This window comes from Arachis ipaensis, chromosome B4 (genome assembly GCF_059453495.1).
Source record: "Arachis ipaensis isolate K30076 ecotype BB chromosome B4, ASM5945349v1, whole genome shotgun sequence".
Lineage (NCBI taxonomy): Eukaryota > Viridiplantae > Streptophyta > Magnoliopsida > Fabales > Fabaceae > Arachis > Arachis ipaensis.
This window is the reverse complement of record NC_142439.1, coordinates 14,482,893-14,508,205: the sequence shown is the minus strand read 5'-3', so window position 1 is coordinate 14,508,205 and position 25,313 is coordinate 14,482,893. Positions and strand designations below refer to the sequence as shown.

The 25,313-nt window shown below is 38.7% G+C and overlaps 1 protein-coding gene across 1 annotated transcript; it reads right to left on the bottom strand.

Moving 5' to 3' along the window:
* Nucleotides 1–5,823: 5,823 nt before the first annotated feature.
* LOC107636047 (uncharacterized) lies at nt 5,824–8,711 on the bottom strand. Its single transcript, XM_016339582.2, has 5 exons — nt 8,612–8,711; nt 7,716–7,876; nt 7,026–7,577; nt 5,880–6,848; nt 5,824–5,832 (listed from the first exon to the last, which is right to left on the bottom strand). Exons 1-5 carry the CDS (start codon nt 8,709–8,711, stop codon nt 5,824–5,826), a joined length of 1,791 nt encoding a protein of 596 aa, XP_016195068.2.
* Nucleotides 8,712–25,313: the final 16,602 nt, after the last annotated feature.

Here is a 25,313-nt window from a genome sequence, read left to right as displayed (position 1 = left end):
TTTTTTTGAATTGTATACTGCTATGGTATTTTTTTAAGATGTGGGATAATTTAATTTAGGGTGTAAAAATTGGACCGTTCGATTTTTAAGAGGTACATAAATCGGATGACAAAAATCGGACCCTCCGATTTATGTTCGACTTATGTACCACAAATCTTTTTAAATTTTTAAACACAAATCGGAGTGTTTACTTCCGATAGTTTTAAAAAAATAAAAAATTATAAGATCATTCATCCCATTTCTATATCTAAATATTTTAGCCTTGGTGTGATGTATGAAAAATATTAACTTTTTTATTTATATTTAAAATATTTTTAATAAAAAATATTTTTTAATATATTTAACTTTAAATTAATCTCAATTTATTATTTTTATTGGTGCAAATATTATGCAAAAATACATAACATAGAAATTCACAAAATAATTAGATTAATTAAAGAAAAAGACATAATATGTAATAAGTTAACATCTTAATTTCTGCAAGAAAGTGTACATACATATTTTTTTGTAAATAATTAAAACTTTAGTTTATGTCTCTAACATTGATCATTACATATTCACAGGCTATATCTATGTTCCTGTATCAAAGTATCCTAACTTTATGTTTTCAAATTTTATGTCTAGATGTTGCTTTGAGATTCTTAATAAGATCACACTTATAAAAAAATTAATATAAAATAAAAAAAATAAAAAAATATAAATAAAAAACTTAGAAAAAATTGTATTTAACAATATATCAAACTCAATATTAGAATATAACCTAGTAACTATAATAATTGTTAAAAAAATATAAAGCTTAAATATAAAAATTTATAATCATGTAATATAAAATATAATATATATATATATATATATATATATAATTGTTACTTTAAATTAGGAATAGAAATATTTAATTAATGCTAAATTAATTTAAATGTCTAATTTTAGAACAAATCATTCTAATTATATGTGATTGATTTATAATATTAAAAATCTACTATAGAGCTTTTAATTAACAATTTTATTTATTTATATATACGCATATATTAATTGTTTAATTAATAGCTTTCATATTCTTAGGATATATTATTTTGTTTAAATAATTTTAAATATTTTTTATTTATACATATATACATACATACATATTAATTGTACTTAAATATATCACTATAAGAAAAGCGCCAAGTGCCGTTGGATTTAGTGTTGCTGAGTAGCGGCGTTTTTATTGGCAAATTTATTAGCAGTTTAGGCGTGAAATCCATAGTGTCAAAATAGGACATAAAACCCAAAGGAGCTAAGGACAGCTCATTTTTACCCAAATCAGCCAATTCAAACTTTGATACCTCAATCCACCAGAACTCATATTTATGTAATTCGAATCAATTAGATTCGAATCATTTTTTCACGTAATTCGAATTTATTCCATTCGAATTACTTGCAAGAACTTTATCAACGTAATTCGAAACAATAAGACTCGAATTATGCACGCAATATTTCTAAGTAATTCGAAATGATAAGCTTCGAATTAGGATAGCGTAGTTCGAATTATATAAATTCGAATTAGTGGGAGAGTTGCACTCGAGGGATTTTCGAATCAAATTGATTCGAATTAGGTGTAGTTGGTGGTTTTGAGTAATTCGAATGGAGTTGATTCGAATTACAATGGTTTCGACTATATAAGGAGTTTGAACCAAGTTCATTCGAATCACTCTCTCATTTCCATACCCCACCAAATCCCAGAGAAAACGACCAACATTTGGGCCGAGTAAGACCGGAGCGGCATATTCAGGCGATGGGGGACGATCCTGGCAGGCTTTATCGTTTGGATGGAGTTGCTCATATCGCCGGGGTGATCAACGACGAGGTTAGTGGTTTATGATGTTGCGCTGTTGATAGTGTTTTCTGTTAGTGGTTCAAGGTAGTGGTTGATGAAAGCGGTTTATGATATTGCCATTTCTCCGTGTCTTATGATAGTGGTTTAGTGATAGTGGTATTTCTTATCGGTTTTTGATAATGGTTTATGTTATTGTTAGTGGTTTAGGATAGTGGTTTAGGAAAGTGGTTTGAGATAGCGGTTTAGGAGAGGGGTTTAGGATAGTGGTTTAGGCAAGTGGTTTTTGTTAATGGTTTTTTATAGCGGTTTATGTTAGTGTTAGCGGTTTACTGGATAGTGGTTTAGGCAAGTGGTTTTTTTAATGGTTTTTTATAGCAGTTTATGTTAGTGTTAGCGGTTTACTGGATAGTGGTGTGGGCAAGTGGTTTTTTTTAATGGTTTTTTATAGCGGTTTACGTCAGTGTTAGCGGTTTACGATAGTGGTGTAGGGAGGTGGTTTTTTTTAAATGGTTTTTGTGTTAGTGAGTTTTGTTATTGGTTTCTGTTAGGGGTATGTGGTAGCTGCTTTTGTTAACGGTTTTACTTGTTAGTGATTGTTGTATTTGTTAATGGTTTTTTCACGTGGTTTGTGTTAGCTGTTTCTGAAGACAATGTTGATAATTCATTTACTATGCGTTAAGTTTTACGATTTTTGTTTCGGTTCTTTATGAAGTAAACTGTATATGTTATTGGTTTTTGGATATGTTCTAATTATGCGTTTTATCTATTGCCCAGCCTCGGCGTTGCATATCCAGCGTTAGGCAGCAGCAGGGGATGCGTCTTGATGAGAGGTACGTTCCGTACTTGCAGATGGCAGGCTTGTACCATCTTGCGAGACTGAACGACAGATGGTTTCGACTAGACGAGCCCCTAGTCAGTGCATTCGTCGAGAGGTGGCGGCCTGAGACGCACACCTTCCACATGCCGTTCGGAGAGTGCACCATCACGCTTCAGGACGTCGCATACCAGCTGGGGTTGCCAGTTGACGGACATTACGTCAGTGGTTGCCTGACAGACTTCCACCTTTGCATTGAGGGTGGGAGGCCTGCCTGGCAGTGGTTCCATGAGTTACTTGGTGTTTTACCTCCCGAGAACCAAGTTCAGAAATTCGCAGTGAACTGCACCTGGTTCCAGGAGACATTTGGAGAGTGTCCCGTGGGGGCGGACAAGGAGACAGTTAGGCGCTTTGCCCGTGCCTACATGATGATGTTACTGGGCACGCAGCTGTTTGCCGATAAGTCCGGCAATCGTATACACATCAGATGGCTACCATATGTCGCTCGGCTTGAGGAGATGGGTGGCTACAGTTGGGGGTCGGCGGCACTAGCGTGGTTGTACCGGTGCATGTGCCGGGTCGCCAATAGACATGTCGTGAAGTTAGCTGGGCCTCTACAGTTACTGCAGTCTTGGATCTTCTAGAGGTTTCCTACTTTTAGGCCTACTGGGTATGATGCGTTTAGCTGGCCCCTTGCCTCGAGGTACCGATATTGTTTTGTATTATGTATGCCTGTTGTATATATTTTCGATTATGCAAGCAGTTTCATGCATTGTACAGTGACTCATGATCGCAATAAAATGTTTAACTTCTTACGCAGATGGTCTGGTTACAATCCTGGGATTAGCAACAAGGGACCCCGCGTACAGATGGCTCGCCTGAAGATCGACTTGTTACAGCCTCGGGATGTAAGTACGCTGAGCCGATATGTATTATCCACCTGTTCTTTTAGTTTATCTTTTGTGTCAGAAGTATAAAATTGCGTTTATTTGGTTTTTTTACAGTTCATATGGATGCCCTATAGCGCACTGGACGTCATCCAGGTTGTCCATCCGGAGGTCTTGGAGCCTCGGCATACGATGTTATGGCGGTGTGTGACGTCCCTGATTTACTTTGCGGTGGTCGAGTGGCATCAGGTTGATAGAGTGTTACCGCAGTTTGGTGGCGTTCAGCCCCCACCGCGACCCGCCCTGAACATCGACTTCTTGATGTCGAAGGACGGGAGAGGAGGTGACCGTTGGTTCCCGTCGCACTTACCTGACTGGCATCTTCACTGGCAGGAGTGTGCGGATCACATTTTACAGTTCAACATCGTGCCCGATCCCGGCCCCTCCCATGAGTTCTTGTCATGGTGGCATCAGCACGGAAAGAGGTTCCTTTCACCGGAGATGCTCTTGGGGGATCCGAGAGGTATTCCTATTCCGGAGGAGGCTACGCAGTGGGGTGCAGGCCGAGTTCCAGAGATGGATCGAGTCGATGATGTTCCTGACAGACGTCGTATTGAGAGGAGAGCCCGAGTCGGGACACGTTGTAGCCAGCGTGAGGTAGATTGGTTGGAGCAAGCTATGGATGACGGTGACGACGCAGTTAGGGGTGGCGGGAGACGACGTGGTCGTGGAGGTAGGAGGAGAGGGGCTGCGCCCAGAGAGGCTGCCCATAAGCCTGGGGGGGATGCAGCTGGGGGGGTGATGCGGCGGGGGTTGATAGGCCCCATCAGGGGGGTCATCACGGTGAGTGGTATGGTTCTGGTATGGGGGATCCCACGAGCCACGCTGACGCTGGGGGTGTTGGTGGTTCTCTTGGAGATTATTTTGTCGGTGTTCCCGGTGACGATCAGACCCTTCAAGAGAGTACTCCATGGGTGATTCCGGGCTCCATGTTTCCAGACTTCCTTGCCAGTGATGGCGTTGTTGCCGAGTTCGGTGGACCACATTTCCTTGAGGATATCAGGACCATCATGCAGGAGGATGAGGCTGCACCAGGACGGGTTCACACGTCAGGGCCACAGGCACCGCTAGGTGTAGATCTGAACGAGCCACCCACGGTGCCTCCTGTGCATACCTTTGCCCTTGGTGGGACACCTGCATTGGCCCAGACTATGGGGTCACATTCAGTTGCTGGCCCGTCATCATCCAGACCCGTCCATGTCCGGCCGAGGACCCCTACACAGGCAGCTCCCGATGACGACAGCGACTCGATTGAGGACGAGGAGCCACTTGTACGACGACCACAGAGGACACGTGTTCCACGCCGTTGCTTCACAGGGTCCCACCTCTTTAGATGACTTAGGGATATTGGTGTATGTCGTGTTGTTATGTTTATCTTATGTACCTTCTTTGTTGGTTATCGTTCATATGTATGGTTTCATTAATGTATTTGTTCATCAAGCAGTCTCCTTATAATTATGTTATGTATTATCAGACATCCCATTAGCTTAAGAACTTTGTTTTAGAAACTTAAATCCATAACTAGAATGACATTCAACTTTCATAACTTATAAGTTACAACTTAGTTCCATGTAGAACACTGGATGATAACTGAAATTAAATACATGTGGTGATTCTGAAATAAATAAAACAAGACGCAACAACGCTCCTACTCATTCCCAACTGTTCCGGTGTGTCGTCCGGCTTGAGGACAACTCCGACGACTGTGTCCTGGCTGCCTGCAGAGGCCGCATCTCTTTGGCCGGTTCGGATCTGCATCATCCATGTTGGTGCGAATGCGTATGGACCTTGGACGACCCTCCTTCGCACGCCTCATGTTCGGATCCGGTATAACGGTAGGCCCGGCATAGGGTGGCCAGAAACCCTCCGGAATGGGAGCTGTAAATCCCATCTGGTAAACACCGAAAACAGAACTAAGGCGATAGACCTGGTGGACGTAAGGCTGCCAAGTAAGACGTGAATAAGCACAGCATGCTAATGCGTGAGGACACGAGAAATGAAGTGCTTGGAAGTATCCACAATCACATGTCTGAGACCCCAGTGAGACCCTGTAGGTACCAAGTGAGAATGAACATGTTGGCGTCGTCTCTGCCACGGTGTACTCCGAGTTATCCCTATCATAAACAGTCACGGTGAAGCACCTGGCTGTCTTCAGGTTGGCCTCGATACACTTTACTAGGTATTGACTGAATTGTTGTCCGGTACCCATCTGAGCCTCGGCCTCCCTCCCCTTACGGACAAATAGCTCAGCCAGCCTTCCGTATGTGGCTTTCACAAGCGAGCACACGGGGAGGTTCCTTACCCCCTTAAGGATTGAATTGACACACTCTGATATATTTGTCGTCATGTGCCCGAATGTCCGACCCTCATCACAGTACTGTGTCCACAACGAGTACTCAATTCGGTTCGCCCAGTCACACATTGCCGGATTCTCAGAGCGCAGGATGTCAAACCAGTAGTCAAACTCCACCTCGGTCTTCGCATATGCGGCGTTCACAAGAAGCCTCTGGGCATCTTTGCCCTTGAAGGTGAGGGCGAAATTCGCTGCAACGTGTCGAATGCAGAATGCCCGGTATGCAGACGGAGGTAGCCATCCCCCATCAGGTGCCTCAAGTGCTGCCTTGATGCCGTTATGCCTATCTGAAATAACTAACAGACCTGGATGAGGTGTCACGTGCTGACGGAGGTGGGAGAGAAAGAAGGACCATGACTCAGCATTCTCACCCTCAACTAGTGTGAATGCCACAGGGAGTATGTTGGAATTCCCGTCCTGTGCAATCGCCACAAGCAACGTTCCCCCATGCTTGCCATATAGATGGGTGCCGTCAATACTCACCAACGGCTTGCAATGACAAAATGCTTCGATACAAGGGGAAAAAGTCCAGAACATCCTATGAAAATAAGCCTGAGACTCGTCCACCTGTCCACCAACTCGAACAGGACAGGTCCTGAGGACTGCTACAGTGCCAGGCATAGTCAACTGAACTCCTAAGATCCACCAAGGGAGCTCATTGTACGACTCATCCCAGTCCCCGTAGATGATTGCGACCGCCTTCTGCTTCGCCATCCACACCCTCCGGTATGTAGGCCTGAAGCCAAAGTGTGCTGCCGTTGCATTTAGAAGCACCTTGATGTTGACGGATGCGTCAGCCCTAACCATTGGCATGATGAATGTCGCTATCACGTGGTAGTCCAAGCTCTTATGGTCACTGGAGATGGAGGTGGCGAGGCAGGTATGCGGCCCGTTGTACCGCTTGACTTCCCAGATGCCCTTGCGTTGTCAGAGGCTCAGCCTAATCAACCATGTGCACCCATTCCCAAACTCAGAACACTTTCCCACGTACCGGCGATAGTCAGACTCAACTACCTTGTACTGTACCCCTCGGCGGATGCTGTACGTCTTGACACTCAACAGCGCCTCATCTTTATCCTGGAATTGTTGGCCAACCTGGAACTCTGTCATACTGGCAGACCCTTCGGTATCTCTAGCGCCAAATCCAGCTAGCTGCCCGAGGTGTTCGTCCTGCCTCATGGCATCCAGATCCAAAGATGAAAAATGGGGTGGGTACTGATTTGTGCCAGAACTAGAACCACCAGTAGGCATTATCGGATCACTCGCTCCAACATCATCGCCGCTTTCATCAGTGATAATATCCGGCTCGACTTCATCATCATCCGGATCATCACACAATCCCTCGCCAACACCAGCCGGTGGAGGACACTGTACTTCAGTCGGATGATGTTCTTCATATCCAACCTCGTCTCCAACATTGCCGGCGAGATCAACAGCAAACGATGGGGAGGCGGCAGGCTGGACCGCTGCCTCATACACTGGAATGGAGGAAGAAGCAACCGCAGGTCTCGAGCTCGAACTGACCGCCGTGGCTATAGTGTTGGCATTCCGGTTCGACCCACCAGAGCTAGATACCACGTCGAAGAACTTAGCCAACAGCTCCGGTGTCCTCACCTCCGGAAACTGCCTAAGAGAAAGAAACATGACCTGCAAGTCCTCATCACTCCCGATAGTGAAACAATCATACTTCACCGTATCGTGGAGCACCGTGATTGGAATGCGATAGAAAAACTTCTTAACTCTCTTCACTCCTTCCAGACCAAGTTTGCCAAGCACGGAGCTCACGAGACCATCGTAACTGGTCATGGGGCTCACGATAATACATAGAGGATCCTTATCCGTGAACTTCACCCCAGACTGAGTTTTTCTCTTAATCGATCCTCTGTGGTGTACTAGCACTAGAAAACTATCCTCACTAGCCATCTCACCTCTTTGTTCACAGCAACCTGATTTCACAACATATATATAGAAAACGACTCCAAACTAATTCGAATCAACTTCATTCGCACCATATATATATAATTCGAATCAATTAAATTCGAATTACCCAGTATGAGTAATTCGAATCCATATGTTTCGAAATATGAGTTTCTAACCCTAAACATACTAATTCGAATTAATATACTTCGATTTAAGCTTTGGTAGTTCGAATCGTATTGATTTGAATTACTTGTGATTTTTCATGCATAATTCGAGACAAGTCAATTCGAATTACGTGTGAGTCTGCATGCATAATTCGTGACAAGTTAATTCGAACTACGTGCTTAGATTGACAAACATTAATTCGAATTGTTTCAATTCGAATTATGTGCGAGGCTAATTCGAATCCTATTGATTCGAATTATATAAATATCTGATCTGGTGGATTGTCGTAGCAAAGTTTCATTTGGCGGATTTGCGTAAGATTGAGCTGTCCTTGGCTCATTTGCATTTTTTGCCCGTCAAAATATTATCAGTGGATTCTAGTTTTCGACAGTAAATTTGTCGGTAATAATTGGAGAAAAAACGGAAAAAATATACATAAAATTTAGGGCCAGATTTATCGTCGAAAAATTTCTATGGTAAATCCACTTAGTGAAGCGCTGTATTTTGATAACCCGCAACATGTTACCAGCGGATGTGCCCTAAACTCAAACCGCGAATCATCTTCGTCCTCATTTGAATCTCTCTCTCTCTCTAACCCTCTTGCCTCCTACTCTCTCCCCTCTCATCTTTCCGATAGACCCCTCCTCTTCGAAAGCCCCTTCCGATGCTGGCCAGCAGCCTCGTCTTTGTCGGCATTGTTCGTCACCACTACTACTGCCAGATTCTGCCGCCGCTGCTGCCGCCTTCTTCTTCTCTGCGCTAGTGCTCAGGTAATGCTTCTGAACTTCCCTTTTGTGTTCATTATTTTGGTTCTAATTTGTAGTGATTTGTTATTATAATTTTAGTTCTGATTTGTTATCATAATTTTCTGTTCGTTATTTGATTCTGATTTGTTATTATAAGTTATTATATTTTTCTAATTTGTTATTATAATTTTGTGTTCGTTATTTTGGTTCTGATTTGTTATTATAATTATGTTTGTGATTTGTTATTATAATTTTAGTTCTGATTTGTTATCATAATTTTCTGTTCGTTATTTGATTCTGATTTGTTATTATAAGTTATTATATTTTTCTAATTTGTTATTATAATTTTGTGTTCGTTATTTTGGTTCTGATTTGTTATTATAATTATGTTTGTTATTTGATTCCAATTTGTTATTATAAGTTTAGTTCTGATTTGTTATTATAATTTTGTGTTCGTTATTTGATTCTGATTTGTTATGACTCTAATTAAAACATGTTTTGAGGTGTTTTTGATTAAGTTATTGGTTTGATTATGAACAAATTAAAACACCATAGTTAGGAACTCAACTAATTAGTTAACTGATTAGGTTATTTTGGATATGTTGTGGCTGTTTGTAAGTTTTAATTCATGATTATGAACTATAAAGATGGATATATGTCTAATTTTAGGGGATGTTATATAAAAAAAAATTTCCATATAATATAAATGTAAACAGAATTTGTATTGTATTTGTTGATTTATGTGATTTAAAGTGTCTATAGATTTTATATTTGATATAAATGTATGTGTTTGTGACTAGTGTTAATTGATATTCTCTTTGTAGACATGACGAGAGGTAGAGGTGTCACGGATCGATCATGTGGACATGGTAGAGCTAGGGAGGGGTTCTATTGGAACGCCTTGGACTTCTCAGTTGTCCCCTTCTATGCCGACTACCCCTGTGATGTCATAGGCAATGGGTGCATAGGACTAGCCGTTCATCATGATCCCTATCCCCAACTACGTGTCTCCTACTGCTGCACCACCCCTATGGCTAGGAAGTTGGCCGTCTGTTTGGTCAGATTGGGCTCCTTCACCACCTCCATCCGCTTATCAATGCACTACCTCAACGACAACGCCTCCAGCGATAGACATTGCGCCACCGGAATCCTCTCACGGATCGTAGCCAGATACCCCTCCACCACTTCTCATCGTACGGATGCATATTTGCCTTGATAGGACTTCAACGTGAGTACTATTTTAAATATTTTATATGCAAACATATTCAAACCTTAGTGTTAGTTTAGTTAAGATAGGTTCGATGCAGTTTAGTAGGTTTGAACTGTAATTTTGTGTTTGATAATTCTTGATTGTTGATAGATGTTATTTAAGTGAATTGTTGATGGTATTGGTTGGCACATTCTAGCTATAGATGAAACTCTGCCGGAATTTCTAAAAAGTTCTAAATATAATTGATTTTATAGATTACTTCGAAGTTATATATGTACTAAACCTACATTATAGATGTACCATACATAAGTTTTTCATTGATAGGCTTGCGTCAAATACTAATGCATGTACACATGAGTGTAATAATGTGATCAAGCTAATGTACGACCACCAATGGCCGAGCTACAAGAAGATCCCAGCTGAGACTAGAGAGCAATGGTTTCAGAAGTGGGCGGTAAGAAGTTAACATATTCAAACCTTAGTGTTAGTTTATATCTTCTATTTTGTTTAATTATGTATTTAATTTTGATTAACTCGTGCTAAATATTCTTTCTACAGGAGAAATTTATATAGGACAAGATGATCAGATGCACGCCGATGGCAGCAGCGCTGCTCTTGGTGGCAGTGGCGCTGCTGGAGGGGCATAGACATCACTGCCTAGGTCGCCGCCTCAATAGCAAGACCAGCGGGATGACGATGATGATGATGACTTTTAGTGACTAGGGTTATTCATTGACGGCGTTCTTACTCCTTCTCCCTCGTACTTTGCTCTTAGCTCACTGCTCAGAGTCTCATACCGAAAGTAATGGTTGTTTCTTTGCTTTTTTTTTATTCATTTGTTATTCAGATTCAGAGACATTCCTTCTCTCCTTTTCTTAGTTAGATCAGTAAGATTTAGTTTATTCATTCATTATCTTGCTTAATTATTTTTTATGCATAATCACTTAGTTGGGCGTTTGGTTAAATTGGGGATAATTGTGCAGAATAATGACTGAATGGAGGTTGCAGATATTGTTTTAGTTGGTGGTTGTTTTAATTAGTAGGTTGCAGTTCTAGTTCTTATTTTGTTGTTGGATTGATGTATTAACTTATTTTGTTAACCTATTTTGTTATGTTTTTTTTTATCTTTCTAACCTATTACTTTAATAAATTGTTGTTCTAGGGATATTCTTAATCTTGTAAATTGTGATTGTTAGGTTATTGTGCTATTTTTGACATTTTAATAACTTGTTAATTTGATAAATTGTACTTGTTGTGGTTCATTATTTTTTATCTTGATCTTATTATTGTTATTTTGATGTTAGTTTATGTTATTGATCTTAATTCATTGTTTTTGTCATTGGATTACTGTTAACTAAATTTTGTTACTGGCTAGATGATAGTATCAATTTGGTTAAATTGGAAATAATTGTGCAGAACAATAACTGAGTCGAGGTTGCAGATCTTGTTTTAGTTAGTGGTTGTTTTAATTAGTAGGTTGCAGTTTTAGTTCTTATTCTGTTGTTGTATTGATGTATTAACTTATTTTGTTAACTTGTTTTGTTATGTTCTTGATCTTTCTAACTTGTTACTTTGATAAATTATTGTTCTTGGGCTGTCCTTGATCTTGTAAATTGTGATTGTTAGATTCAAGGTTGCGAGAACCGGACCGGTTATCGAACTGGTCGAGTGACTGGTTCAATAGCTCAATAGTTCAACCGGAGTTGAACCGATTTAATTAAATATAGAATAAAATTATAAAAAATTCAATACATAATTTTAAAAATTTAAATTCAATAATTTCTAACCAATAAAATTCAAAATTTCACAATTTCACAAAATAAATTATCCATAATTTATCATTAAAAGGACATAAACAACTTCAAATACCAAAGCTTATAACTAAAGAAAATCAAAATGCACATAAATGACAACACAAAAGGTTTTGCAACCAAAAGAAACAACATTGAACAAACAATACTTCAACTAAACAAAAATGAATATATCAACATTGAACAAACAATACTTCAACATTGTGGTTGTTCTATCTAAATTCAAAATGACAGCAATCCAAAATCCAGACGAATATATCAATCCATACAATTCATACGACATTCAACATAACTAACAGAGCAAAATTGAATTTATATACTAAAATTCAATAGAGCAACTCAATATAGCCGAATTCAACATAGCAGAATTGAATTTATATACCAAAATTCAACCGAGTAGAATTCAACAAAACTCAATATAGCCAAATTCAACAAAACTCAAATCTGCCCTAAAAGAATAATTAACAAAAATTAAAAACAGAACAAGAACTCTGAAGAAGAATAATTGACAAAACTCAGAAGAAGAATAATTAATATAACTTAGAACCAAAACTCAGAAGAAGAATAATTAACAAAACTCAAATTAAACAAGAATAATTAACAAAATAAAAAGAATAAAAAACATAACAAGAACTTAAAACAAGAAGAACTCTGCATATGAACTTGTTAACTCAAATCTGTCCTAAATCAGCATGAACTCAAATCTGCCCCAATTCAAGAAGAATGAACTGAATAAAAATTTAATTGAAAAAAACCAAAACCCATGAACTCAAATCTGTCCAATTCATACAGTTTTGTCTCCCAATAAACAAAATTAATTGAAAGAAAGAAAAGATTGAAGTACTAAGTACTCATCGCGGGAGAGGCCGAGAGCACAGAAGGTCAAAGCCTGACGACGACCAATGCTTCGATGACAGTGATGGTTCGGTGCCGACGACCACGATGACGCCAAGCCAACGATCAGACAATGCCAATGCTTTGGTGACGGTGACGGTGACGATGACGCTTCGACCCGCGACAGTGATGCTTCACTCCGGCGTTTGTTGGAGTTGACAGTGGCGTTTGAAGGAAGGTTGGAGGTTGAAGAGAAACTGAGAAAGTTAGGGTTGGGACTTAGGAGGTGATTCTTGGAAGAGAAAGTGAAAAACTGATGCTTCAGCCTTTTTTCCCCTTCCTTTTTTTTAACCAGCACCAAAACAACGCCGTTCATGGCTTGGGGGAAAACCGACACTTGCTGAAACCTGGCCGGTTCGGACGGTTTGCCGATTTGGCCAATTTTTTTGCCGGTTTTTTATAGGACGGTTTTATAGGTGAACCAGACTGACTACCCGATCGGTTTTTGGTTAACCCAGTTGAACTGGCCAATTCGGTCCAGTTTTCAAAACCTTGGTTAGATTATTGTGTTGTTTTTTTATATTTTAATAACTTATTAATTTGATAAATTGTACTTTGTATGGTTTATTTTTTATCTTGATCTTATTATTGTTATTTTGATATTAGTTTGTTGTAGATCTTAATTCATTGCTTTTGTCATCGGGTTGCTATTAGCTAAATTTTGTTATTTTGTTATTGGCTAGATGATAGTGTCAATTAATTTAATTCGTTGTTCTTGTTATTGGATTATGTTTGATCTTAGTTTATGTTTTTGTGGATTTGATTATTGATGACAAATTTTGATGTTGGCATTTCATGTTTGGTTGTTTCTTTTGATATTTGACTTCTGAGTTTGTATTTGGATGATATCATAACAATGTGGTTGATGTAATACTTTTGATTTAGATGACATTTTAAAGTTTAAATTAGATTATAATTAGAGAAAATTCCACTATCTTCTCCTGAGAGATGCTAAAATGACACTCCCCTCCCCTGTATTTGTAAAATGTATATTTTCCTCCCTTATAACTTTTAGAAAACTTCCTCTTTAATATATTTTAAATTTTTTGTGTTAACTAATGTTAACTTTAGGAGTGGAAAACGGGCCTAAATCCACTGGGCCGGTCCACATAACCGCCAAAAAAAGCGAGTCGAGATGGAAAATTGGAATCGCCAAATAGCAAAAGCCTGCCTAACCCGCACTGCTTAAACCGCGAGCTTTAGCAGGGCGGGACAGGCTTTTCCATCGGGCTTATTATTTTTTTGGTAAGGGGATATTTTTGCAATTTTTTGGACAAACCCAACTTTCCCTAACCCAACTTACAAGAGAATGAAGATGAAAATTGAATGTTTTGAAATATGTTTATCTTGCTTTAGCGACAATATTTATAATTATGTTTTGGATTATGCTTATTTTGCTTTGGAGACAATATTTATAATTATGTTTTGGATGAAAACTTGATTTATAATTATGTTTATTAGATATTTATAATTACAAAGACTTTAATGTTTGTGAATATAAAAATTATAAATTTTTTATACTTTTAGAAATTATAAATTTATTAATATATATATATATATAATTTAATAATTAATAGTAAAAAAAAGAGATTTGGCGGGCTTAGCCCGTCAGCCTGCAGTTAGGCAGGGCAGGGAGGGGCGGGCCAATCCGCCAAAAGGTGGGCTTTCGACGGGGCGGGGCGAGCTTCCTCGCTTGCCACCCCTATTTCACTTTATCCATTTTTCAAGAAAAAATAAATTTTTTTTACAAAAATACCCTTTAGCAAAAATTTTATTTTTTTGTCATTAAATTTTTTTTTATCAAAATACTCTTTAATAAATTATTTTTTTATTAAATTGTATTTTTACTAAAATATTTTTTAAAAATTTAATAATTAAATTATAATTTTACCAAAATTTTCATTAACAATTATTTTTATATTTTACTATTAATTTTTTGATATTGATGACGGAGCATATTTTACCCTTTTTCAGTGCATTTTCAGAGTGTTTTTAGTAGTATTTTATTTAGTTTTAATATGTTTGAGTGTAAAATTCACATTTTGGATACTACTTTGAGTTTTTGTGTTTTTCTTAAGATTTCAGGTAGGGGTGCACATGACCTGGCCCGACCCGGTCCCGAACACTTTTAGGAGCTAATTTGTTGTGATTTTATCGGGTTTAGGGTCGGGTAAGGGTCTCAAAAATAGACCCGGTCATTATTTCGGGTCGGGTCCGGGACATAGCTCGGGTCACCCGAAGTCGGCCCGATGGCCCGGTCATCATACACAATTATTATTTTATGTTATTACTGATGGATCATGACTATTCTTATGTGGAATTTAAGTATTGTAAACCTTAATATTTTGTGTTATTAGTCATTATAAGACTATAAGTTAATGTTTTATGTTTAGAATGCATAAGACTTTAGACTAATGCATAATATTGTATTATTTGTATTGATTTAAATATTTGGTATTATTAGACAATATTAGTATTGATTGTGGTTATGCTTTAATTTTGAAGAAGGGTTGGTTCTTGTTATATTTTTCTAAGTGAATTTTACCATGTTAAATAATGGTTGGAGTCTTGAAAATTTGGATATTTTTACATGCTAGCTTACAAGAAGATATCAACGTAATGCAATGTTAACGGTTCGATTTTCATCCGATTTTCACCCGGTATAATTGTGGCCCAAAAGTGTATTGGTTTCATTGGGTTTAGGGCCGGGTTCGGGTCTAATAAATAGACCCAATGTATATTTCGGGTCGGTTCTGGGTCACATCAAACCCGGCTTCACCCGGCCCATGTGCACCCCTAATTTCAGGTGATTTTTGGGTAAAACTGGCAAGTTTTGGCAAAGTTTGATTCAGAGGCAAAGAAAGGATAGCAGATGATGTCAGATCCTGACCTTCATGCATCTTAACGAGCATATCTTGAGCTATAGAAGTCCAATTGATGCGCTTTCAATGGTGTTGAAAAGCTAACTTCCAGGGCTTTCGAACAATATATAATAGTTTATACTTTAATTTGGAAAGAACTGCCCAAAACGGGAGTTGAATACCCAACTTACCCCCTCTTTAGCGTTCAACGCCCAAGAAGGACCAAGGCAAGCGTTGAACGCCCAAAACTGGCGTTCAACGCCACCAAGGGAGCACAAGGCAGCATGAACACCCCCTAGTGGGCGTTCAACGCCCACTCATCCAAGTTGGATGCCAAGCTCAGCCCAAACACTCACCAAGTGGGCCCAGAAGTAGATTTTCGCACCTTTTAGCTTAGTTTATCTCATTTTTGTAATTTCTATTTATTAGATTAGTATATATAGAAGAAGATTACCCATGTTTAGGGATCTTCCGACTTATCATACATTTTTCTATTTTCTCTGTAAATTATGAGCAACTAAACCTCCTAAGTTAAGGATAGGAGCTCTGCTCATTCCTATGAATTAATATCATTTTTTTTCTAATTTAATACATGTTTGATTCCGTTCTATGATGTATTGTCATTCTTCATCTTTATGAATCTGGGGTGGAACGAGAGTATGACCCCTTATTTTACATGAGCTCTTGCGAAACCTTAGCCAGATAGTATTGAGCTGTAGCTTGAGAATACATCACAGTTTCCAACACGTATCTGGGCTAATTGGGATAAGTGACATAAAATCTCGTTAGCCATGGGTAACTGAGGTCTCTATGGCATTAAGGCTAGAATACTAACATCATTCTCCGATCCAAAAGATCTGACTTTGTCTGTGACGTTTTGAGTAGCATCACCAGAGATTGAATTGCGTGAGCTTCACTCTCGTTCATATTGAATGACCATTAACACCGGAGTTTGATGTGGATCAGAGGAGATTAATGACCACTAGCCCCCGGCTTTAATCACTTACAACCTTGCCATTAAATGAATCACTCATTGTTAAAGTAGTCAGTAAGAAGTATTAATCCGGAAGAACAAGCATCTCCAAGGCCTTAACTAATTTCTTATCATTGTTTCTACGTCTTTTCTTTATTGATTGTTTATTTTATGCGCTTACAACAACCACTATTTCTTCTATTCGCCTGACTAAGATCTGCAAGAGAACCATTATTTGCTCAATCCGACAATCCTCGTAGGATCGACCCTCACTCACCTGAGGTATTACTTGGACGACCCAGTGCACTTGCCGGTTCAGTTGTGCGAGTTCTAATTTCGCGCACCAGATATTAATATATGTTATTTTAACATTAAATAAAAAAACCTTACCACTGTTAATATGTATAACAATTGATATATATTGATATCAGAAAATTAATAGTAAAATATAAAAAAAATTGTTAACAAAATTTTGATAAAATCACAATTTAATATTTAAAAAATTATTAAAGGGTATCTTAGAAAAAATAATTTAATTATTAAATTTTTTTAAAATATTTTGATAAAAATACAATTTAATCAATAAAAATAATTTATTAAAGAGTATTTTGGTAAGCAAAATTTAATAAAAAAAATAAATTTTTTGCTAAAGGGTATTTTTGTAAAAAATAATTTATTTTTTCTTGAAAAATGGATAAAGTTAACATTAGTTAACACAAAATTTAAAATGGATTAAAGAGGAAGTTTTTTAAAAGTTATAAGAGAGCGGAATGTACATTTTACAAATAGAGGGGAGGGGGATATCATTTTAGCATCTCTTAGTAGAGGGGAGTGGAATTTAAAATGGTTTATTTTATTGTGTTCATTTATTTTTTATTTTATTATAAAATGGTTATTCCGGTTAAACCTATAAACTAATGAACCAGTAGCTAGAGCGGTTCGATGGGCAGTTCGGTTTCCAGAACCTTGGTTTATATCGTCAGATTCGAACTGACACAAAATCCGATGGTAAATTTATTATCGGCAGATTAATTTCATTTTTCGCAGATAAATTTGACGACACTCGATGTTTTTCCTATAGTATATTTAAGTCATGTATATTAATTATTTTCTAATTATGATTTTATATATGATTCATTCAATGACTTTTTATTCTTTATTATTAATATTATGCTCGGATGCACGGACACAAGACACGACACGACATGAGACACGCCGACATACGAACTTTAAAATCTTATAAGAAACAGGGACACACATATATATAAAATATAAAGTATTTTTTATATAACTCATAATGATATTTTGATATTTTAATGATACTAAATCATAAATTAATTTTTTAGTTATTTTAATATTTTATTTTTATTATATAAAGTATTTAAAATATTTTTGTTTAATAAATAATATCATATATTATTTCTAAATTTATTTCAAGAATTCATGTTAAAAATAAGGCTGAACACGCTGACACGTGATGGTATTTAAGTGTGTTCAAGCGTGTCTAGAGAAGAATTTTTTATTTTTTTATTCGGACACGGTTGGACATAACAGACACGTGTGTCGAAAGAGTGTCCATGAGTGGCATGTTCGAAATGTGTCCAACACGCAGACACGAAAAAATTGATAAGACATTATTGTCTACACTGACCATGCTGCTCTTAGGTACCTTCTAGCCAAGCAGGATTCTAAACCAAGATTGATAAGATGGGTATTGCTCCTTCAAGAATTCGACATAGAGATCCGAGACAGAAAAGTATCAGAAAATCAGGTGGCTGACCATTTATCCCGGATTGAACCTGTAGCAGGGACGTCCCCTCCCACTACTGAGGTGTCTGAGACCTTCCCTGATGAGCAACTCTTTGCAATACACAAAGCACCTTGGTTTGCTGACATTGCAAATTACAAAGCTATAAGGTTCATCCCCAAGGAATACAGAAAACAGCAAGTTCGAAAAATCATACATGACGCTAAGTACTACTTGTGGGACGAACCATATCTTTTCAAAAGATACTCAGACGATATAATTTGCCGCTGTGTGTCTAAAGAAGAAACGCAGCAGATTCTCTGGCACTGTCAAGGATCAGATTATGGAGGTCATTTTGGAAGTCAGTGAACAGCCACCAAGGTCCTTCAGAGCGGCTTCTACTGGCCAACGCTCTTCAAAGATTCCCGAGAATTTGTCTGCAACTTTGACAACTGTCAGCGGGCTGGGAACCTCCCTTACATTCACGAAATGCCACAACAAGGGAATTTGGAAGTTGAGCTATTTGATGTATGGAGTATAGACTTCTTGGGTGCTTTTCCACCCTCATATTCTAACACATACATCCTTGTGGTAGTGGAATATATGTCTAAATGGGTTGAGGCAATTGCATCACCCACTAATGATACCCAGGTGGTGATAAAATTCCTCCAGAAATACATCTTCTGCAGATTCGGCGTCCCAAGGACACTGATTAGTGATGGAGGCAGTCACTTCTGTAATCGACAACTTGAATCCATTCTACACTGTTATGGCATTCGCCACAAGGTGGAGACTCCCTACCATCCGCAGACAAATGGACAAGCTGAGGTCTCCAACAGGGAACTCAAAAGAATCCTGGAGAGAATAGTAAGCACCTCTAGGAAGGATTGGGCCAGGAAGCTTGATGATGCACTCTGGGTATACCGGACTGCATTCAAAACCCATCGGAATGTCACCCTATCAGCTGGTCTACGGTAAGGTGTGCCATCTACTTGTGGAATTAGAGCACAGAGCTTACTGGGCAACCAGATTCCTTAACTTTGATGCCAAGGCTATAGGAGAAAAGAGGTTGCTCCAGTTGAATGAGTTGGATGAATTCCGACATGCTGCATTTGAGAATGCTAAAATCTATAAGGAAAGAGCCAAGAAATGGCATGACAAGAAGATATCTTCCAGAGTTTTTAAGCCTGGTTAGAAGGTTTTACTCTTCAATTCCAAACTCAAGCTCTTCCCTGAGAAGCTCAAGTCACGATGGATAGGACCCTTTGTGGTCACAGGAGTATCACCATATGGACATGTAGAACTTCAAAGCAGACATTCTGATGAAAGATTCATAGTTAATGGACAAAGAGTCAAGCACTGCTAGGGGATAATATTGAGCAAGAAAGCTCTACACTGCTGCTAACATGACAATAGTGAGGTCAAGCTAATGACGGTAAAGGAGCGCTTGCTGGGAGGCAACCCAACCAAAAGTAGAGTACTATTGTTTTTTTTCTTTTGTTCATCATCATTTGATTTCATCTTTAGTTTATTTTCTATTAAATTTCATAGTTTTCCCTTGCTTTCTAACATTTGTGATCATGTGCAGCACTTAGAATAGAGACAAAGACATTTAGAATTGAAAATAGAACACCCTGGGGAGAGCCCTTTAGGAAATATGGGCGTTCAATGCCCATGGAGGAGAGCATCACTGGTGTTGAACGCCAGACAAGGAGCAATCTATATGGAGCAGCCAGGGCCATCTTTTTGGCCCCCAATGGGCGTTGAATGCCCATTCTTGGCGTTGAATGCCCACCTATTCTAATATATATATATATCCCCCTGGCGTTCAACGCTAAACTTGGGTGTTAAACGCCCAGGGAGGGGGAGGGGGCAAATTCGAATATGCAAAGGAGGGAGACGGGGTTGACGTTTTCAAACCATATCTTTTCAAAACCTTACCTTTTCATCAAATATCTTTTCCATATCAGATTTTCTTTTATTTTAAATTATATTTCACTAAATTTAACCCATTTAATTCAAATATTTTTAAACAAACTCCTTTCTAGTCTTATCTTTTCAAATCAAATCCTTTTCATATCTTATCATTCCAAATCTTTTTATGAATATCTTCTATTACCATCTCATCTTTTTCAAATCTTTTTCAAATCTTTCTTATTTTAAAAGAGTTTTAATCATATCTTCCTTATCTTTAATCTTATCTTTTAAATTTCAACCTTGTTATCTTCTCCTATCTCCTTTAAATTTCGAATTCGAAGACCCCACCCTCCCTCCCTCTTCATATACATTCGAATCTCTCTCAATCACGCCCCTCCTCATCTCGCTCACACATTTTTTCATTCACACCTCTCTGTTTTCTTCTCTCGTTGCTCGAGACGAGCAACCTTTTAAGTTTGGTGTTGCTTTTTGCGCCACTCTTTCATGTTCTCACACTCCATGGCACCAAAAGGTTGAAGATCTATTTCAAGAAACAAGAAGAAAAAGGCTCCCTCGCCTGTCGCATATAAGCCCTACAGATTTTACTCCAAACTTCATGAGGAACACTACTATAATATAGTGTGCAAGAAGGCTGTGATTCTGGAACTTAAGTTCGACCTGAAGGATAACGAATACCCTGATATTCAAGAGAAAATACGAACAAGGGGTTGGGAAATTCTGGCCAACCCTACAACTAATGTTGGAATAATGAAAGTCCGGGAGTTCTATGCGAACTTATGGAGGTCGAACAAACAGAAGGAAGAGGGACCGGAATTTAACCCATGGTGCACCATGGTTCGAGGGAGGACCTTGCATTACGATCTGAATAAAGTGAGGGAAGTTTTCCAACTTCCCCCATTAAAGGACGATCCTCACTCCTTTAATAGGAAAGTGCACGTTGATCCAAGGCTAGACCAAGTCCTACAGGACATATGCCTCCCTGGAACACAATAGATAACTTATAAAAAGGGTCAACTAGTCCAACTAAGGAGGACGGATCTGAAGCCAGTTGCTAGGGGGTGGCTGGATTTTATTGGGTGCTCCATCCTCCCCACTAGCAACCACTCAGAAGTCACTAAAAGACGGGCTGTGATGATCCACTGTATCATGCTTGGCAATGAGGTAGAGGTTCATCAAATAATTCCTTGTGAGATGTACAAAATTATAGCCAAGACCTCAACTCAGTCAAGGCTGGCTTTTCCACACCTCATCTCTCGCTTGTGTGATGTGGTGCACGAAATTGTGATCATCAACAATGGCGCCAAAGGACTTGGAGCTCTCAAACGTGAATCACACTTTATCACAATTCTGCACAACTAACCAGCAAGTGCACTGGGTCGTCCAAGTAATACCTTATGTGAGTAAGGGTCGATCCCACGGAGATTGTCGGCTTGAAGTAAGCTATGGTCCTCTTGTAAATCTCAGTCAGGCAGATTCAAATGGTTATGGAGGATTGATAATTAAAAGATGAATAAAACATAAATTAAAGATAGAGATAGAGATACTTATGTAATTCATTGGTAGGAATTTCAGATAAGCGTATGAAGATGCTTTGTTCCTCTTGAACCTCTGCTTTCCTATTGCCTTCTTCCAATCATTCATACTCCTTTCCATGGCAAGCTTTATGTTGGGCATCACCGTTGTCAATGGCTACTTCCCGTCCTCTCAGTGAAAATGTTCTATGCATACTGTCACCGCACGACTAATCATCTGTCGGTTCTCGATCATGTTGGAATAGGATCCATTGATCCTTTTGCGTCTGTCACACGCCCAACAATCGCGAGTTTAAAGCTTGTCACAGTCATCCCTTCCCAGATCCTACTCAGAATACCACAGACAAGGTTTAGATATTCCGGATCTCAGGAATGGCCACCAATAATTCTAGCCTATACCACGAAGGTTCCAATCTTAGATTAGAAACCCAAGAGATACACATTCAAGCTTGTTTGCATGTAGAACGGAAGTGGTTGTCAGGCACGTGTTCATAGGTGAGAATGGTGATGAGTGTCACATAATCATCACATTCATCATGTTCTTGGGTGCGAATGAATATATTGGAGAAGAAATAGACTTGAGTTGAATAGAAAAATAATAGTACTTGTATTAATTCATGAAGAACAGCAGAGCTCTACACCTTAATCTATGGTGGTAGAAACTCCACCGTTGAAAATACATAAGAACAAAAGGTCTAGGCATGGCCGAATGGCCAGCCTCCCAAAGAGGGTTCAATCATCAAAACATGATTCCAAGATGATCAAAAGATGAAAATACAATAGCAAAAGGTCCTATTTATAGAAAACTAGTAGCCTAGGGTTACAGAAATAGGTAATTAATGCAGAAATCTTCTTCCAGGCCCACTTGGTGTGTGCTTGGGCTGAGCATTGAAGCTTTCACATGTAGAGACTTTTCTTGGAGTTAAACGCCAGCTTTTGTGCCAGTTTGGGCGTTTAACTCCAGCATTTGTGCCAGTTTCGGCGTTAAACGCCAGAATTCTTGAGCTGACTTAGAACGCCTGTTTGGGCCATCAAATCTCGGGCAAAGTATGAACTGTTATATATTGCTGGAAAGCCCAGGATGTCTACTTTCCAACACAATTGAGAGCGCACCAATTGGGCTTCTGTAGCTCCAGAAAATCTACTTCGAGTGCAGGGAGGTGAGAATCTAACAGCATCTGCAGTCCTATTTCAGCCTCTGAATCAGATTTTTGCTCAGGTCCCTCAATTTCAGCCAGAAAATACCTGAAATCACAGAAAAATACACAAACTCATAGTAAAGTCCAGAAGAGTGATTTTTATTTAAAAAATAATAAAAACTAACTAAAATATACTAAAAACATACTTAAAACAATGCCAAAAAGTGTATAAATTATCCGCTCATCACAACACCAAACTTAAATTGTTGCTTGTCCCCAAGCAACTGAAAATCAAATAGGATAAAAAGAAGAGAATATACAATGAATTCCAAAAATATCTATGAAGATCAGTATTAATTAGATGAGCGGGGCTTTTAGCTTTTTGCTTCTGAACAGTTTTGGCATCTCACTTTATCCTTTGAAGTTCAGAATGATTGGCTTCTATAGGAACTCAGAATCCAGATAGTGTTATTAATTTTCCTAGTTAAGTATGTTGATTCTTGAACACAGCTATTTTATGAGTCTTGGCCGTGACCCAAAGCATTTTGTTTTCCAGTATTACCACCGGATACATAAATGCCACAGACACATAACTGGGTGAACCTTTTCAGATTGTGACTCAGCTTTGCTAGAGTCCCCAATTAGAGGTGTCTAGAGCTCTTAAGCACACTCTTTTTGCTTTTGGACCACGACTTTAACCGCTCAGTGTCAAGTTTTTACTTGACACCTTCACGCCACAAGCACATGGTTAGGGACAGCTTGGTTTAGCCGCTTAGGCCAGGATTTTATTCCTGTGGGCCCTCCTATCCACTGATGCTCAAAGCCTTGGATCCTTTTTATTTTACCCTTGCCTTTTTGTTTAAAGGGCTATTGGCTTTTTCTGCTTGTTTTTTCTTTTTCTTTCTTTTTTTCTTTTTTTCTTTTTCGCATTTTTTTTGCAAGCTTTCTATTCACTGCTTTTTCTTGCTTCAAGAATCAATTTTATGATTTTTCAAATTATCAAATAACATTTCTCCTTTTTCATCATTCTTTCAAGAGCCAACAATTTTAAAATTCATGAATCAACAAATTCAAAAAAATATGCACTGTTCAAGCATTCATTCAGAAAAACAATAGTATTGCCACCACATCAAAATAACTAAACTGTTTTAAAATTTGAAATTCATGCACTTCTTTTTCTTTTTCAATTAAAAATATTTTTCATTTAAGAAAGGTGATGGATTCATTTTCATAGCTTTAAGGCATAGATACTTAGACACTAATGATCATGTAATAAAGACACAAACATAAATAAACATAAAGCATAAAAATTTGAAAAACAAAAAATAAAGAACAAGGAAATTAAAGAACGGGTCCACCTTAGTGATGGCGGCTTGTTCTTCCTCTTGAAGATCTTATGGAGTGCTTGAGCTCCTCAATGTCTCTTCCTTGCCTTTGTTGCTCCTCTCTCATGGTTCTTTGGTCTTCTCTAATTTTATGGAGGAGGATGGAATGCTCCTGGTGCTCCACCCTTAGTTGTCCCATGTTGGAACTTAATTCTCCTAGGGAGGTGTTGATTTGCTCCCAATAGTTTTGTGGAGGAAAATACATCCCTTGAGGCATCTCAGGGATTTCATGATGAGGAGTTTTCTCATGCTCTTGTCCATGAGTGGAATCTCTTGTTTGCTCCATCCTTTTCTTAGTGATGGGCTTGTCCTCATCAATGAGAATGTCTCCCTCTATGTCAATTCCAGCTGAATTGCAGAGGTGACAAATGAGGTGAGGGAAGGCTAACCTTGCCAAAGTAGAAGACTTATCCGCCACCTTGTAGAGTTCTTGGGATATAACCTCATGAACTTCTACTTCCTCTCCAATCATGATGCTATGGATCATGATGGCTCGGTCTATAGTAACTTCAGACTGGTTGCTAGTGGGAATGATTGAGCGTTGGATGAACTCCAACCATCCCTTAGCCACGGACTTGAGGTCATGCCTTCTTAGTTAAACCGGATTCCCTCTTGCATCTCTTTTCCATTGGGCGCCCTCTTCACAGATGTCCATGAGGACTTGGTCCAACCTTTGATCAAAGTTGACCCTTCTAGTGTATGGGTGTGTATCTCCTTGCATCATAGGCAAATTGAATGCCAACCTTACATTTTCCGGACTAAAGTCTAAGTATTTCCCTCGGACCATTGTAAGCCAATTCTTAAGGTCTGGGTTCACACTTTGATCATGGTTCTTGGTGATCCATGCATTGGCATAGAACTCTTGAACCATTAAGATTCTGACTTGTTAAATGGGGTTGGTGAGAACTTCCCAATCTCTTCTTTGAATCTCATGTCGGATCTCCGGATATTCACCCTATTTTAGCTTGAAAGGGACCTCGGGGATCACTTTCTTCTTGGCCACAACTTCATAGAAGTGGTCTTGATGCACCCTTGAGGGGGAATCTCTCCATCTCCCATGAC

Excerpts from the sequence above, each read along its gene's own strand:
- LOC107636047 (XM_016339582.2), bottom strand. The coding sequence starts at position 8,711 with ATGCCGACAAAGACGAGGCTGCTGGCCAGCATCGGAAGGGGCTTTCGA. Across the intron at positions 7,877-8,611 it reads AGAGAGTAGGAGGCAAGAGG|GTTGCTGTGAACAAAGAGGT; the intron begins GTTAGAGAGAGA and ends TTGTGAAATCAG. Across the intron at positions 7,578-7,715 it reads TGACCAGTTACGATGGTCTC|GTCATGTTTCTTTCTCTTAG; the intron begins GTGAGCTCCGTG and ends GAGGACTTGCAG.